The sequence below is a fragment of the Rhinoraja longicauda genome, chromosome 16 (assembly GCF_053455715.1).
Source record: "Rhinoraja longicauda isolate Sanriku21f chromosome 16, sRhiLon1.1, whole genome shotgun sequence".
NCBI lineage: Eukaryota > Metazoa > Chordata > Chondrichthyes > Rajiformes > Arhynchobatidae > Rhinoraja > Rhinoraja longicauda.
The window spans coordinates 28,322,817-28,338,335 of record NC_135968.1 but is presented as its reverse complement, the minus strand read 5'-3'; the positions used below and the strand labels follow the sequence as shown (position 1 = coordinate 28,338,335).

Sequence of the window (15,519 nt, the reverse complement as noted above, 5' to 3'; positions counted from 1 at the left end):
AGCCAGCGCATTCCACGCACCCACCACCGCCACCCCAGCCAGCGCATTCCACGCACCCACCACCGCCACCCCAGCCAGCGCATTCCACGCACCCACCACCGCCACCCCAGCCAGCGCATTCCACGCACCCACCACCGCCACCCCAGCCAGCGCATTCCACGTACCCACCACCGCCACCCCAGCCAGCGCATTCCACGCACCCACCACCGCCACCCCAGCCAGCGCATTCCACGTACCCACCACCGCCACCCCAGCCAGCGCATTCCACGCACCCACCACCGCCACCCCAGCCAGCGCATTCCACGCACCCACCACCGCCACCCCAGCCAGCGCATTCCACGCACCCACCACCGCCACCCCAGCCAGCGCATTCCACGCACCCACCACCGCCACCCCAGCCAGCGCATTCCACGCACCCACCACCGCCACCCCAGCCAGCGCATTCCACGCACCCACCACCGCCACCCCAGCCAGCGCATTCCACGCACCCACCACCGCCACCCCAGCCAGCGCATTCCACGCACCCACCACCGCCACCCCTGCCAGCGCATTCCACGCACCCACCACCGCCACCCCAGCCAGCGCATTCCACGCACCCACCACCGCCACCCCTGCCAGCGCATTCCACGCACCCACCACCGCCACCCCTGCCAGCGCATTCCACGCACCCACCACCGCCACCCCAGCCAGCGCATTCCACGCACCCACCACCGCCACCCCAGCCAGCGCATTCCACGCACCCACCACCGCCACCCCTGCCAGCGCATTCCACGCACCCACCACCGCCACCCCAGCCAGCGCATTCCACGCACCCACCACCGCCACCCCAGCCAGCGCATTCCACGCACCCACCACCGCCACCCCTGCCAGCGCATTCCACGCACCCACCACCGCCACCCCAGCCAGCGCATTCCACGCACCCACCACCGCCACCCCAGCCAGCGCATTCCACGCACCCACCACCGCCACCCCTGCCAGCGGCATTCCACGCACTCACCGCCTGCTGTGTAAACAACCTTGCCCCACAGATATCCTTTAAACTTTGCCTCCCTCACTTAAAGCTATCCTCTCTAGTCTTTAACATTTCCACCATGGGAATAAGGTTCTGACCCTATCATGGCTTCTCATAATTTTATTGATATAATCACATTTTATATACTTCTGCCAAGTCTCCCCTCAATTTCCAGCATTCCAGAGAACACAATCAAGTCTGCCAAACTGCTCCTTAGAGCTAACACTCTCTAATCCGGACATCATCCCTTCTGAACCCTTTTCAAAGCCACGATATCCTTCCTGTACAGGGCAGCCAAAACTGCATGCAATACTCAAAATTCGCTTAACCGAAGTCCTACAAAGCTGCATCATGGCATCCTGACTCGTATACTCAATGCTCTGTCCAATAAAGGCAAGCATATCGTATGCCTTCTTTACCACTCTACCTATTTATGTTGCCACTTCCAAGGAGTTATGAACTTGGACCTCAATGCTGTTAAGGGTTAATTGAACCCGCATTTCATAAATGTCTTTCATATGGTATAGAGCTTCAACAAGATGCTGCGGAATTGTGAATGCCTTCATAAATGAAAGACATTTATTATTTTCCCAATAGAGTACAAAAAAAATCTTCTGTTTAGATTTCTAAAGTTAAGATGTCTTTGTGAAATAAAGTAAACATGTGAGCTAGCTACTATTTGCCTAAAGTAACAAGGTCCTGCAAAATGAATCAATTTCTGTAATCCCTTAAGTGCATGTCCAAAAACAATAATCTTCCAATTTGTGCAACCATTTCAGTAGATGGTAAATAACTCTCAACACATATTTTTGAGAATCATTGATAAAATCTTCTTCTTAGGCCATCCCTCGCGATCAAGGTTGACTCGCTTCCACTCAACTTCTGTGGGTTCTGAAGTGTCTGAAGAGTCCTTTGTGGGATCTGCAGAGTCAGCCACAGGTGGGGCAGGTGGTGCTTGGTGGAGCGGGAGGGTGGGTTGGTTGGAATGCTACGCGTTCCTTCCATCGTTTGTTCACGGCCTCCGCGTATTCCCCACAATAGACTGAAGATAGCCGGTGACTTTCCAGCTGCTCTTTCTTTCATTTGAGATGATTCCTGAGACGCAGCAGGTCATAGAGTCATCGAGCACGGAAACAAGTCTTTTGGCCCAACTAATCCATGCTGAGCAAGATGCCCAACTAAGCCAGTCCCATTTGCCCGCGCATGGTCCATATCCCTCTAAACTTTCCTGTCCATGTACCAGTCCAAGTGTCTTTTAGATGTTGTTATTGTACCTGCCTCAACTACCTCCTCTGGAAGCTCATTCCATATATACACCACCCCCTGAGAGAAAAGGTTTCCCCTCAGGTTCCTATTAAATCTTTCCCCTCTCAACCTGTGTCTTCTGATTGATTCCCTATTTCTGGGTAAAAAATTATGTGCATTCACCCTATCAATTCCCCTCTATAAGATTACCCCTCAGCCTCCTGCACTCCAAGGAATAAAGTCCTAGCTTTTCCAATCTCTTCCTATAGTTCAGGCCCTTGAGTCCGTTAACATCCTTGGAAATCTTCTCTGCATGTTCTTCAGGATCTTACCAAGGATCTTGATTGGCAGGAAGGGCAATGCCAAGCAGTTGGCACAGATACGTAGAGGATGTTTTCTCTGTTAATGTTTAATGGGAAGCCATCCCCTTATTTGTTACAGTGAAGGAATTAAAGACGACTTGGAATTCAGTCAAATGTGCTGATGTGCAAGTGTAATCTGCACACTGTAAACGCATAGTTGCGTTTGGGGGAGACCTTGGTTTTGGAGAGGAGACATTGAAGCTTGAATAGTTTCTTGCATGTCCTGTCCATTGACACCAGGAAGCATGTTGGAGGTGGGGGAATGTTCTGCACTGAGGAAGATTACAAAACAGGTTGGTTGTGATGATGCAGTCCTGCTTTGACGTCAGTCTGAGCTAGGATGAATCTGTGATAGATACATTGGTCAGGATTAAGGTTTATATATAATCAGAAAACAGATATGAACAGTAACCTATTCTGAAACAAATTTGAAAAGATTATTACATAATCTTTCCTGGATGATGGAGTTGAAAGCTTTTGTGGTCAATGAAGGCCATGTATGGTTTAATGCCACATCTTGCACTTTCCTGGAGACCTGTATTTACTGCAATGTGACATATCGCTGTTTTGATGATGGTTATATTTATGGTGTATCTCAGGTCTGCGAGCATGCTTCCTTCTTCCCACTTAAGTGTCTTGGGATAATAACCACCCCTCTAGAATTTGTTCCCCATGTTTTAGTCCATCAACACAATCTTCATCTCCTCCAGGGCTTTTGTTATTTGTAGTTGGTAGATATCTTTTACAACTTTCTGCTGCACTGGGATTGCACTGAAATAATGGCTGATGGCATGCTTTGGGATGGAATCAAGGGTGGTTGAATCAAAAACATAATCTTGTTTGAAGAGACCTTTGAAATTCTCCTTCCAGTTGCTGCCTTGCTGTCTTTGATTAGTCCTCCAATCTTTGTTCTCAAGAGGGTGGGTTTGTGTGGACAAAATTATAAATGCTCTGTTTGGGAAAGTGAGGGGTATAGGTAAAGTTAATTTTCTATATTTTAACCTAATTTTTTCGTAAAATTAATTCTTTAATGTTGCTTAATCGTAGGGGACGATCATACAGGAACGGATGATGACAGTTATCCCAGTTGGATGGAATTTTCTTACAATAATAATGGTCGGTGGACATTTATCTCAAGTTTATACATTGCAGTTAGGATTTGTGTGATTTAGAAAGTGTATATTGTTTATTCTGCATAGCACCACATAAATGATACAGTCGGCGAATTTTATAGGTTTGCATAGAAAAAGTCATAGTGTCATGTTTAATATTCTACACTTTTCTTTGCGACATACTCAAGTGCCCAAGAAGATTAGCTTCATTGGGGCCAATGAGGGCCTAATATTTCATATTATTTGTGAGAAAATATTTATAGTTTACCATGAAAATAATTCACTTCAAATTGAAGCAAGTCTCTTAAGTGGCCATCAAGGTGAGTGAATGCCAAGTGTGGTCATCAGCTTCAAACAAGTACAATTGTCAGTGCCCTCGCATGCTGCTTATCATTTCACCAAGTACCATTGCAACCATGAGCAGTGGCACTGGGACCTGAATTCTCTGCTTTCACACTTATAACGGTGTAAGTTACTGGAGTCGGGAATGCTATTTTGGAGCATCTCATTGCATTCGACCGCTAGCAGAGAGATTCCTCACTCTTGATGATAATGAGGGAAATAGTCACAGTACACATGAAGGTATCCGATCAGTTGATACCATGGGCAAAGCAGTAGCACATGAAATTGAAACCTGATAAATCAAGGTGATTTACTTTGGGTAAAGGTTGGACATACACAATGAATGTTCACACCATAGAGATTATTGAGGAACAGAGGGACCTCAGTCTACAAGTCCAAGGATCCCTGAAGGTAGCAGCACAGATAGAAAAGGTGACGAATGACGCGGATGGATACTTCACTTCATTAGCCAGGGCATAGAATGAACGAGCAGGGAGATTATGGTAGCATGTCATAAAACATTACTTAGGCTACAGCTGCAATATTGTGCACAGTTTCTGTTACCATATTAGATAAGATTGCAGCGGAATGGCTGTAGGTAAGATGCATCTGGGTGTTACTTAGGATGAAGCATTTCACCTCAGAGGAAAGACTGGTTAAGCTGGATTTGTTGTCCTTGGAGTGTAGAAGACCATATGGGAACTTGATAGAGGAATATGCAATTATACAGGTTGTAAATGAAGTGGATAGCTGGAACATTTTCTCCATAGCAAAGATATCTAAAACTGGAAGGTATAGGTTTCAGGCAAAGGCTAAGAGCTTTAGAGGGGATTTGAGGGATATTTTTTCCCCTCTGAATCTAGAATGCACTGACTGAGTGCTAGAGGCAGAACATCTGTGTTTAAGTATTTAAGTATTGAGATTAGCTCTTGAATCGCCAACATGTAGAAGGCTGCAAATGAAGAGCTTGTAAACAGGATTAGTACAGACGTGTACCTGAAGGTCAGCAGGAACATGGTGGGCTGAAAGGCCTGTTTCTGTGTTGTGTGACTCCACGACCAAACAATGCCAAGAGTATGTCATTCCCTATAGATTCACCTAAGGACAGATTGGAAACATTAAGAATAAGGTAACATTTAAGAAGGATGGAAATGTTGATACTGTTTATTAAGTCTTTCCGCATAAGAACTTTCTTGCAAAATAAAACATTTATTGCATTTTCAGTTTTTATTTCAGATTTTGTGCTGAGGCTGGACAGGTCTATGCAGGGAGAAACACCATTAAGGCTTTGGTTTGCCCTGAATTGTTTTTCTCCAAAAGTGCTGAACATTTCCAACAATTTGTGCATTTTGTACTCTCCGCCTAAGCTTCTTGGTTGACATTAAAATCAAAACACATTCAAGTGGCGTGATGATTTATTAATGAAAGGACCATTTTTCCAGATCCTTGTCTTTCAAACCCTTGCCAGAACCAGGGAACCTGTGAAACAATTGCTTCAGGTTTCAACTGCCGATGTCCTCGCCCATTCCTTGGAAAAAGATGCCAGAAAGGTAACGTGCTTTAGCTTACAATAATATTAATGAACTTTAAAATCATATTTCACAAGCTTTCTTTAGCTAATGAATACTATTTTTGTTGTGCTTGCTTTCTCTGTGGGCCACTAGAAATATAGTTGGGATAAGGAATGCAGCAACTGGCACGATTAACCCTGTGTGCCTTAAAGCTGTGCTTCAGTGCTCTTTGTATTGCATTCCCATTGAAAGCTGCTCATAATCATAAACATAACAACCATTTAATATAGTTCTGCTTTTAATATAACTTCTAATGCATTTCAAAGATGACGTCAGTTGTCAGAATGATTTGATGCAATGAAATTTATCATTCTGATCTACACGGCCCCACCTAAACTAAAATTTACGATTTGTAAAAATAGTCGTTTCTGCAACATTACGTATCTTCTGCAATTTGCTTTTGCCCTGGAACATCAGGGCTCGATGCTGCTCTGCTCTCATTGGCTTTTTCTCTTGCACAAACTGAGTATCTCTGCTCTGGATGTCTGATCTGGAAAGGAGAAAGACAGTGGAGAGAGAATGAGTAGGGAGCACATGGGTACAAGCCACGGGTCAGCAACCCATGGAGAATGGGGAAAATGGTGCACGCGGCCGATAGCCAGCTGGTCTCTTGAGTTTGAATGGAAATTCAAGAAAATTAAATTTTTCCCAAAACCAGTGATATTTTTAATTAATTTGCCCCCATATCACCAATTTCACCCAAAGTAAAAAATCTCTCCTTTGATTTTGTGAAAGGTTGGATTGCTATTTTGAGGTTTTTTGCAAGAGTTACTAAGTTTTGGGTGATTATCAGATGGATGGTTATGTTTGCAGATCCATCTTCCATTTCATGTTGGTCCCAACATTTAGCAATAGAAAAAAATGTAATCTACAATAAATTGAATATTTTCAATGAGTAAATGAAAAATCTATGGCTATTCATTTCAGCAAAGCAATACATGGGTTATAGCTTCAATAAGTTTAGGTTGGCCCATTACAGGAAGAATGTGGATGCTTTGGAGAGGATGCAGAAGAGGTTTACCAGCATGATACCTAGATTAGAGGATATTGGCTTGAAGGAGAAGTTAAACAAACTGCATTGTTTTCTTTGGAGCATCAGAGGTTGAGGGGAAACCTGATAGAAGTATATAAAATTATAAACGGCACAGATAAGATTGTCAGAACCTTTTTCCCAGAGTGGAAATATCAAAGACTGGTGAGAATAGCTTTAAAGTGAGAGGGGGAATGTGTAATTGGTGGTGCTGGAATGTGTTGCCAGGGGTGGTGGTGGAAGCGGATATGATAGTGGCATTTAGGGTTTTTTAGATCGGCACATTGAAAGGCAGAGAATTGAGGGATATGGATCACACGACGGCAGAAGAGATTAAGGGTGTCAAGGGTTATGGGGAAAAGGCAGGAGAATGGGGTTGAGAGGGAATGATAGTTCATTCATGATGGAATGGCAGATTAGACGATGGGCAGGATGGCCTAATTCTGCTCCTATGACTTATGAACTTATGAACATGATAAACAACAACGGTGATCTCTGCAATACAACACTTCCAACAAACTTTCAATATGAAAAACATCCCTCCACCACTAACCTCTGCTTTCTATCTCCGTTCTGTTTTATAGCTTTAGGACTGGGCCTTCCGACGGCCATTTTTTCTTATTTTCCTCTCATGGTGGATTTCCTAATAGAGGGGAGAAACTTGCCCTTATTTCTGTTCCTCCCTCCCTTATTATCTCCCTCGATTCTTCTGAAGCAGGTTAACAAAAGAATCACACAAGATGGTTTAATAAATGGAGGCACAATAGAACAGAAGTACATCAAGAAAGGTGATGCAACAGTCACCATGGTAACTATGGATAGTAGTCTATCAATGAGAAATTTGACCGTGAAGAAAGGGAGAACTCTCATGTAGCAAATATTCCATCAATTTAGAGTCAGAGACTTACAGCATGGAAACAGGCCCTTTGGCCCATCTTGCCAACACTGACCAGCATGTCCCATCTACACTAGGCCCACCTGCCTGCGTTTGGCCCATATCCTTAATAACATGAAACTCTCAAGACACTGACATTTAGAACAAATTCACGTCAAATGCCAGTCAATAAAATGTTTCTTGGTCTGAAGTTAAAAATTTAGTTTATATCAAATTCTACGTGGAGGGAGGAGGAACCAATAGTCCATCCAAAAGATGGAGTTTATGCAGCGATTTCCCCAGAGGACAAATAGCAACATACATATTTTACATTGTTTGTTATAAAATCTGTCCTCAATTATTTAATTCATCAAACATTAACACATTTCAGAATTGCAAAAAACATGTAAACATTTTTATAAAAACTATTTACATTTTTACATGTTTAAATTAGAATATCTTGTCTGCACTATAAGTAAATTTTATCTTTTGGGTGATAATAATTCAAAATAAACACAAAATAATTAATTTAAACATTCGTCCACTGATGTAAATCCACAATAACGTAATTGAATGCTGAACATTAGCATACATTCTGCATTTTTTTGTTTTAGTGAATGATCCTTGCAAGAAAAACCCATGCAAGAATGGAGAATGCATTATCCAATCCAACCATCCGTATTATAAGTGTAAATGCAAGCACCCATATGTATTACCTACATGCAAAAAAGGTAAGACATGTTTCATTATGAATCAAATAATGTATTGCAATCTAAAAAACAAAGTCTGTACCCTCTCATATACCGAGGATGAATTCATGATCTTCCAACCTACCCCGTTACATTCCTTACACTTTATTATCTTCATTTTCTCTGTAACTGGTATGGGACTTTATTTGTCACTTGTACAGAGGTACATGAAATTCATTTTTGTACACAGTTCAGTACAGGTATCACTATATATAAGAACATCAAAGATAAACATCTCAGTTACAGTGCAAGTGTGTAGCAGTAGTACACTGAGACAGAATACAGAGTCGCCTGTTTGGCGCCATTTTCAAGTCCTAGTTGTAAGTGCTAGATTCTTGACCTGACCATGAAGGCCCATTGTCATGGCGACGTTGCATGATCAGCCTGGCCAAGCATAGCCATGGTGGCCTCCGCCGCTGCTCCACCACTGTAGTCCAAGTGCGGTTAGCTTCTTGGAGCGGCATCTGATCCTGCCGAGGTCCAGGTTATTGCAGGGCTTCTAGCGGCCCACTCCACCGTTGAGGCGGCACACTGCCTCCCATGGTCAGTTCACTTACCGGCCCAACGTCCACCTCCTACCACTCTAGGCGGGTACGCCAGGTCTTCCGGGCGGGTTCCAGTCATTTTATATGACTTATATAAGTTCATCCTTCAGCTTCCTGTGCTCCCAGAATATAGTCCAAGCTTGCCCAACCTCTCCCTATAACTCATGCCCTCAAGTCTGGAAACGTTCTTCACTGCACTCTTTCCAGCTTAATGGTATCTTTCTTACAGAATGGTTATCAAAACTGAACACAATACTCTAAGTACAATCTAACCAGTACACATGTACAACTGCAACATAATGTCCCAACTTCTATACTTAATTCACTGACTGATGAAGCCAACATGCCAAAAGCGTTTTCATTACCTGTGTCACCACTTTCAGGACTAGTACTCCTAAATCTCTCTTCTCTACCAAACTCCCCAGGGTCCTACTGTTCACTGTGAAGGTCCTGCCCTGGTTTGACTTCCCAATATGCAACACTTCACACTTACTGAACTTAAACTCCACTTGCCATTTCTCTTGTCCACCTTCCCAGCTGATTAACATCCTGCTAAAATTATTGATAACCAGCTTCACTGTCCGCAATACCACCCATTTAGTGTCATCTGCAAACATATTATTCATGTCTTGTACTTTCTCATCCACATCGTCGATGGAGATGACAAACAGCAGTGGTTCCAACACCAACCATCAAGGCACACCACACCACACCACACCACACCACACCACACCACACCACACCACACCACACCGCACCGCACCGCACCGCACCGCACCGCACTGCACCGCACAACACCGCACAACACCGCACCGCACCACACCACACCACACCACACCGCACCGCACCGCACAGCACAGCACCGCACCGCACCGCACCACACCACACCACACCACACCACACCAGGCCTCCATTCTTCCATCACCCCCCTCTGCTTCCTACCGTTAGCCAATAATAAAATCAAAATTGGAACAATTTCCTTGATTTTCTTGTCTGTGACACCAGTCCATCTTCCATTTCAAAACTGTCTGGCTTCACTATGTTTTGTTTTCCTTATTTCCCTTTTCGGGATAAATTGCCTTCAATTTCCTTCTTGAGTTTGTAGCCTGCACAGTCAGAGACATACAGCATGGAAACAGAGTCCTCAATTCATCCATACTGATCAAGATGCCCATCTACGCCTGTCTCATTTGCCCATGTTTGCCCGACACCCCTTTGAAGCTTTCCTATCCATGTACCTGTTCAAATGTCCCTTAAATGTTGTTATTAAATCCGAGTTGGCCTTCCCACATTTACTTCCTTCTTGGATTATTTAATATCTATTTTCATATATTTAAATTGAATCAGTCTTTCGTTATGATTATGATTAATCACCAATCTGTTTATAAGAAAATAACTGCAGATGCTGGTACAAATTGATTTATTCACAAAATGCTGGAGTAACTCAGCAGGTCAGGCAGCATCTCGGGAGAGAAGGAATGGGTGACGTTTCGGGTCGAGACCCTTCTTCAGACAATCTGTTTATGATCTATTCCCTCATCTAAAGGGCCTGTCCCACAGGCGATTGTTTAGGCAACTACAGGCGACTAGGGTGTCGCCACACGGTCGCCAGGGTGTCGCCTGTATGGTCGTGAGTAGTCTCAAAAGAGTCGTAACGTTTTTCTGGTCGCCGCTGGATTTTGAAATGTTAAAAAATGTTCAGCGACTGTTGATTGGCGCCAATGTTCGTAGCTTGATGTCTCCTGACGTAGATGCTGTCGTAGGTTGTTGCCAGGTTGTCGCCAGGTGACGCAGGTTGTTGCCGGTGCTGACTTCCGTGAATTCCATTGGCGACTACCTACGTCAACCTACGTCAATCTGTCATTTGACGCGACAGGTACCGGCATCAAAACCGGAGGCCAAAATGATGTGAATTGTCTTCAGTTGTCTTCAGTTGTCGCGGACAGGATCGTAGCTTGTCACAGGTAAACGTAGGTTGACCAGTTGACGTAGGTTGTCATAGGTGCGATCGTAGGTGGACGTCCTAAGTCGCGATGATTGGGTCGCCGGTTGTCGGTAGCTTGGCTGTAGCTTGACGTTGACTAGGTGATAGGTTGTTGTAGCTTGTCGTAGACATTGTCGTAGGGGGATCCAGTCGCCGGTTTTTCGGCGACCTGCTATGACTATCACAGTCGTCGGCAGTCGCCTAAAAAAATCACCTAAGTGGGACAGGCCCTTTACTTCTCTCAATTGTCTTGAAATATCTGTTTGCAAGTTTTGGTGGTGAATGTCTGCTACCAATGTTTCTCTTCACAACTGAATGATTCCAGCTATTTCCATTCTCTTTTTTTAATTCCAGTTTTGTTTCCTGCATAATCTTTTTTTTCTCATGTATTTCTTTTTGTCAATTTTGTCTTTCAAGCAACTGCACCATGTAATCCTAATCCGTGTAAAAATGGAGCCACATGCAAAACTGGAAAGAAAAAATCCTTCACTTGTAGCTGCGCTGGATCATTCAGAGGAGAGCTCTGTGAAATTGGTAATGTTACTAATCTAACTAGTTGGAGCTGATGCCTTTAAAGTCTAAAGAAGGGTCTCGACCCGAAACGTCACCCATTCCTTCTCTCCAGAGATGCTGCCTGTCCCGCTAAATTACTCCAGCTTTTTGTGTCTATCTTTGTCTTTAATCTAAATATCTTTAATCTAATCTCAGTAAATAGTAATACAGGTAACATAGTTTCCTTTATTACTTACTATTATTCAGAAAACTGAAGAATAGAAACTTTGTTAAAATAAACAGGCAGATCGGTGGAGTAGTTTATCTTGACAGATACTGGGAACACAGTGAACCTTCAGAGAGTTGTGAATTCACCCAGAGAGTTGTGAATTTGTGAAATTCTCTGCCAAAGAAGGCAGTGGAAGCCAATTCACTGGATTAATTTAAAAGAGAGTTAGATGGAGCTCTAGGGGCCAAGAGATATGGGGAGAGGTTGGACACAGGTTACTGATTGTTGGTGATCAGCCACAATCACAATGAATGGCGGTGCTAGCTCAAAGGGCCAAATGGCCTCCTCCTGCACCTATTTTCTATGATTCTATGTTTCTAACTCAAATTTCACCGTACCTTAATTGGTACATGTGACAATAAATTGAATCTTGAATCTTGAATCTTCTATGTTTTATTTCATTGTCCATTTCTTATTGCTAATCTTTATTTTAACAATAGGTTAAATCTATAATATGGGGTAGAGTTTCACTTAAGTTATCGCCACGACATTTGCTTTCACCTACAGTGAAAGGCATTTTCCATTCACCCTCAGTAAAAATATTCCAAAGCGTCACAAGGTATTTAACTGTCATATATATTTTAGTTTAGAGATGCAGCTTGGGAACTGGCCCATCTGCCCACCTAGTCCATGTCGATCACTGGTGCTATGTTATCCCACTTTCTCATCTATTCTTTACACACTAGGAGCAATTTACAGAAGCCACTTAACCTACAAATCCTTACGTCTTCAGTTTGTCAGAGGAAATCGGTGTACCCAGAGTCTTGGACGATAAAATCTTGAGAAGAATATTAACTTTAATGAGTGGAGATGTCATGAAAAGACTCCAAAATCCAATAATCTCATGATTGATGGCCAGACCACCAGTTAACCTGGATCCGTAGATCTAATTCACCACACAGGAAATGTAAAAAGCTGCCAGATCATCAGCAGAACATTCTATAGCCTGATGAAACAATTTTAGAGCAAATATTTAACAGTAAATATCCATTCTTTCAGTGGAGGGTATCACGTTTAGAAGAAATATCCATGAGTTTAATTTAACCCATGGGCCTGTATTAAAATAAGGCATAAAATATATTAAGTTCCTTTCCATTGGAATTGCCAGCAATAATTCCTGAACACAGAGCATTTCAAAGTTTTCAATGATTTGAATCTGTAAATGCTTTGTTCTGCCCACATAGGTGGCAATAAAACTTATTCACCACACACAAGGAATTTACTCTTTATATTTGCAGAAATCACGGATGATTTATGTGTCAGATTTGTTGAAACATAGTTAGACCTGGGAAATTCTATACTGGTGCTCAAATACAATTACTTCCAGCTCTTGCTTGCTTCTTGTGCTTGGCATTTTCATACACATGACAAATCTTTCTGATGAACTTAACACAAGTTCTAGAGAGACACAAAATGCTGGAGTAACTCAGCAGGTCAGGCAGCATCTCCGGAGAAAAAGAATAGGTGACGTTTCGGGTCGAGACCCTCCCTGAACACAAGTTCTAATACCTCCAAAATTGTTTTCACAAGACAATTTATTTAAACACAGCGAAGCTCACGTTTATGTTTTATTCATTTATGCCTTCTTTTTTCAAAGCACCAAATGAATGTTACCAGAGTAATGGTGTGTCGTACAGAGGTCGTGTGAAACAGACTGAGCAGGGGAAGAAGTGCCTACACTGGAGCTCTAACCTGCTGCTTAAAGAAGCCATTGGTACTCACATGCAAACCCCCAGCAAATATGGCATTGGCGATCACAATTATTGCAGGTATAAAAGCTCAGTTGGTCTGTTTCCACCAAGATAAACAACAACATTTCAGGTCTATAAGTTAATATTTACTATTACTCTCTCTCTCTCAACTGTTGAACCCGTCATGTATTCGAACATAGACTTCTTAATCAAATATCAGATTAGGGGGAATGTTCAATATCTGACTAGAATGTTGGATTTGCCAACCTTTTTTTAAACAGCATTCAGGTGGAAAACATGATTAGTTTCAAATCCAACGTCTTTTTATTAAGAACTAGACCAAGTGGACCTGAGCGGAAGATGGTGCGGAATGGCAATCAGGAGAGGTTTGGACCCAACGGGTCCACTCGGGCTAGTAAAGGCTAAATTTTGTTCAGGGTCATCCTGATTAGGATTGTGATGGCTTCTGCAGGGATTGCCTTGCCAGGAAGCCACACAGAGAAGCAGCTGCATATGGTTTATAGCAAAACCGTTGTCATTTTAGTTTTTCTTTTAAATACATTAATGGGATTTAGCTTAGTTTAGATATACTGCATGGAACCAGGCCCTGCGGCCCATTGAGTCCATGCCAACCATCAATCACCCGTTCACACTAGTTCTATGTCATTCCACTTTAGCTTCCATTCCCGACGCACTAGGGACTATTTACAGAGGCCAATTGACCTACAAACCCGCACGTCTTTGGGATGTGTCACAGGGAGAATGTGCAAACTCCACAAAGAAGCCACTTGAGGCCAGCATCAAACCCGGGTCTCTAGCTCTGTGAGGTGGCAGCAGCACTACCAGTAGTGCCACTGCGCTGCCCTTAAATGGTAATGGTATTTATTGAACAGTCCTAATTGCCCCTAAACTGATGAGAGATTTAGGAGCCAACCACAATGACAGGTCTGGAGTCGTACAGTGCAGTTTGGATGAGGACAACAGAGCGCCTTCTTTGAAGGCCTTAAATTGTTTTTAGAACAATGCAAAGGTTTCATGATTACAGCTACTGAGCCTAGCCTTTATTTAAAAATGATAGACTCATTTAACCATTTAAATTTACATTTCTCAAGTAGCATAGAGGAAATGATAATCCAACTGTTAGCTTGGTAACTTAACCACTGAGAAACCATACTCTGTGACCTTGCCACAACCAAAAACATATCCCACCCTACATCAAACAACAGAAACACAGCACTGAAAATAGAACACTTTATGTAAAGATGCAGAAATATATCAACATGTCATCCAAAACGACCCTTGGAGAAAACTCTACGTTAGTTATCCAGTTTATTTCTGCTAAATTCTCCTGCAAAGTAAATCAAGAACATTTCAAGCAATGATCATAAGCTCCACTGTGTTTATTCTTACTTGAATATTCTCTCATTTTTCAATTATTAATCAGTTGTAATGGCCTCTGGTGCCTTTTCAAGCATCTTGAAAAGTGTTGAAGAGAAAGTTGGGGCCATCATCCAGAAAATCCAAAAATGTTACCGAGCTCCAGTAGTTTCTGGGACTGATCTAGTTAGGTAGCTACTAGACATTGCCACTGTGTTGACATCTTCAGCAGCCATTAAGAAACACAAGCCCTGATGATGGGGCGAAAAGCAACATGAAGTGTAAACTCAGCAGTGAGTTATTGAGGTGTATGAGGATACCACCTGGGAACTAACATCCCCATGCTGTGCTTCTATTTATGAAGTCAAGGCAGTGCTTAGCTAGGTTATGACAATGGTCATGAGAAATGTATTGCGTTTAGATCAAATGCACTGACCAAAAATGAAAAAAAGTACTCTTGGACAAAAGAGGAGACTTTGGTAATTATATTCGGAATTAAAGGGTTTCATCAAGTTTGCCCAAGAGAATCATGCATGTTCGTTACTAACCACAAACTCTATTGGCCATTTTGGAGTCAAGGTATGCTTTTCACATGAAAGTGGTGTCTTGGATGCATTATTGACCCTCAATTCATCACAAAATGATCATGATTTTGAATACAAAGCATCTAAGAAAGATGTTTCAATGGATGTTCTTTGGGGACTACCCTGCAAGGAAGAAAAATGAATAAAGAAAATAAAGTTTATTTTACGGAGGAGTTGACGGATGACTCCCCAGTTACAGCAATGGAAATAGCTGGAGGTGCACGAAAGACCCTATTTTGCAGCAAGTATGTGAATACGCT

General features: G+C 42.8%; 1 protein-coding gene across 1 annotated transcript in view; it reads left to right on the top strand.

Annotated features, from left to right (window-relative positions):
• LOC144600833 (uncharacterized) overlaps positions 1-15,519 on the top strand; it is a 91,038-nt gene that overhangs the window by 8,607 nt on the left and 66,912 nt on the right. Inside the window, exons 3-8 of the mRNA XM_078412723.1 lie at positions 1,853-1,951; positions 3,667-3,735; positions 5,516-5,623; positions 8,163-8,279; positions 11,244-11,360; positions 13,205-13,376. Of these exons, the coding sequence (XP_078268849.1) occupies positions 1,853-1,951; positions 3,667-3,735; positions 5,516-5,623; positions 8,163-8,279; positions 11,244-11,360; positions 13,205-13,376 (682 nt within the window). The remainder of the gene's footprint in view (positions 1-1,852; positions 1,952-3,666; positions 3,736-5,515; positions 5,624-8,162; positions 8,280-11,243; positions 11,361-13,204; positions 13,377-15,519) is intronic.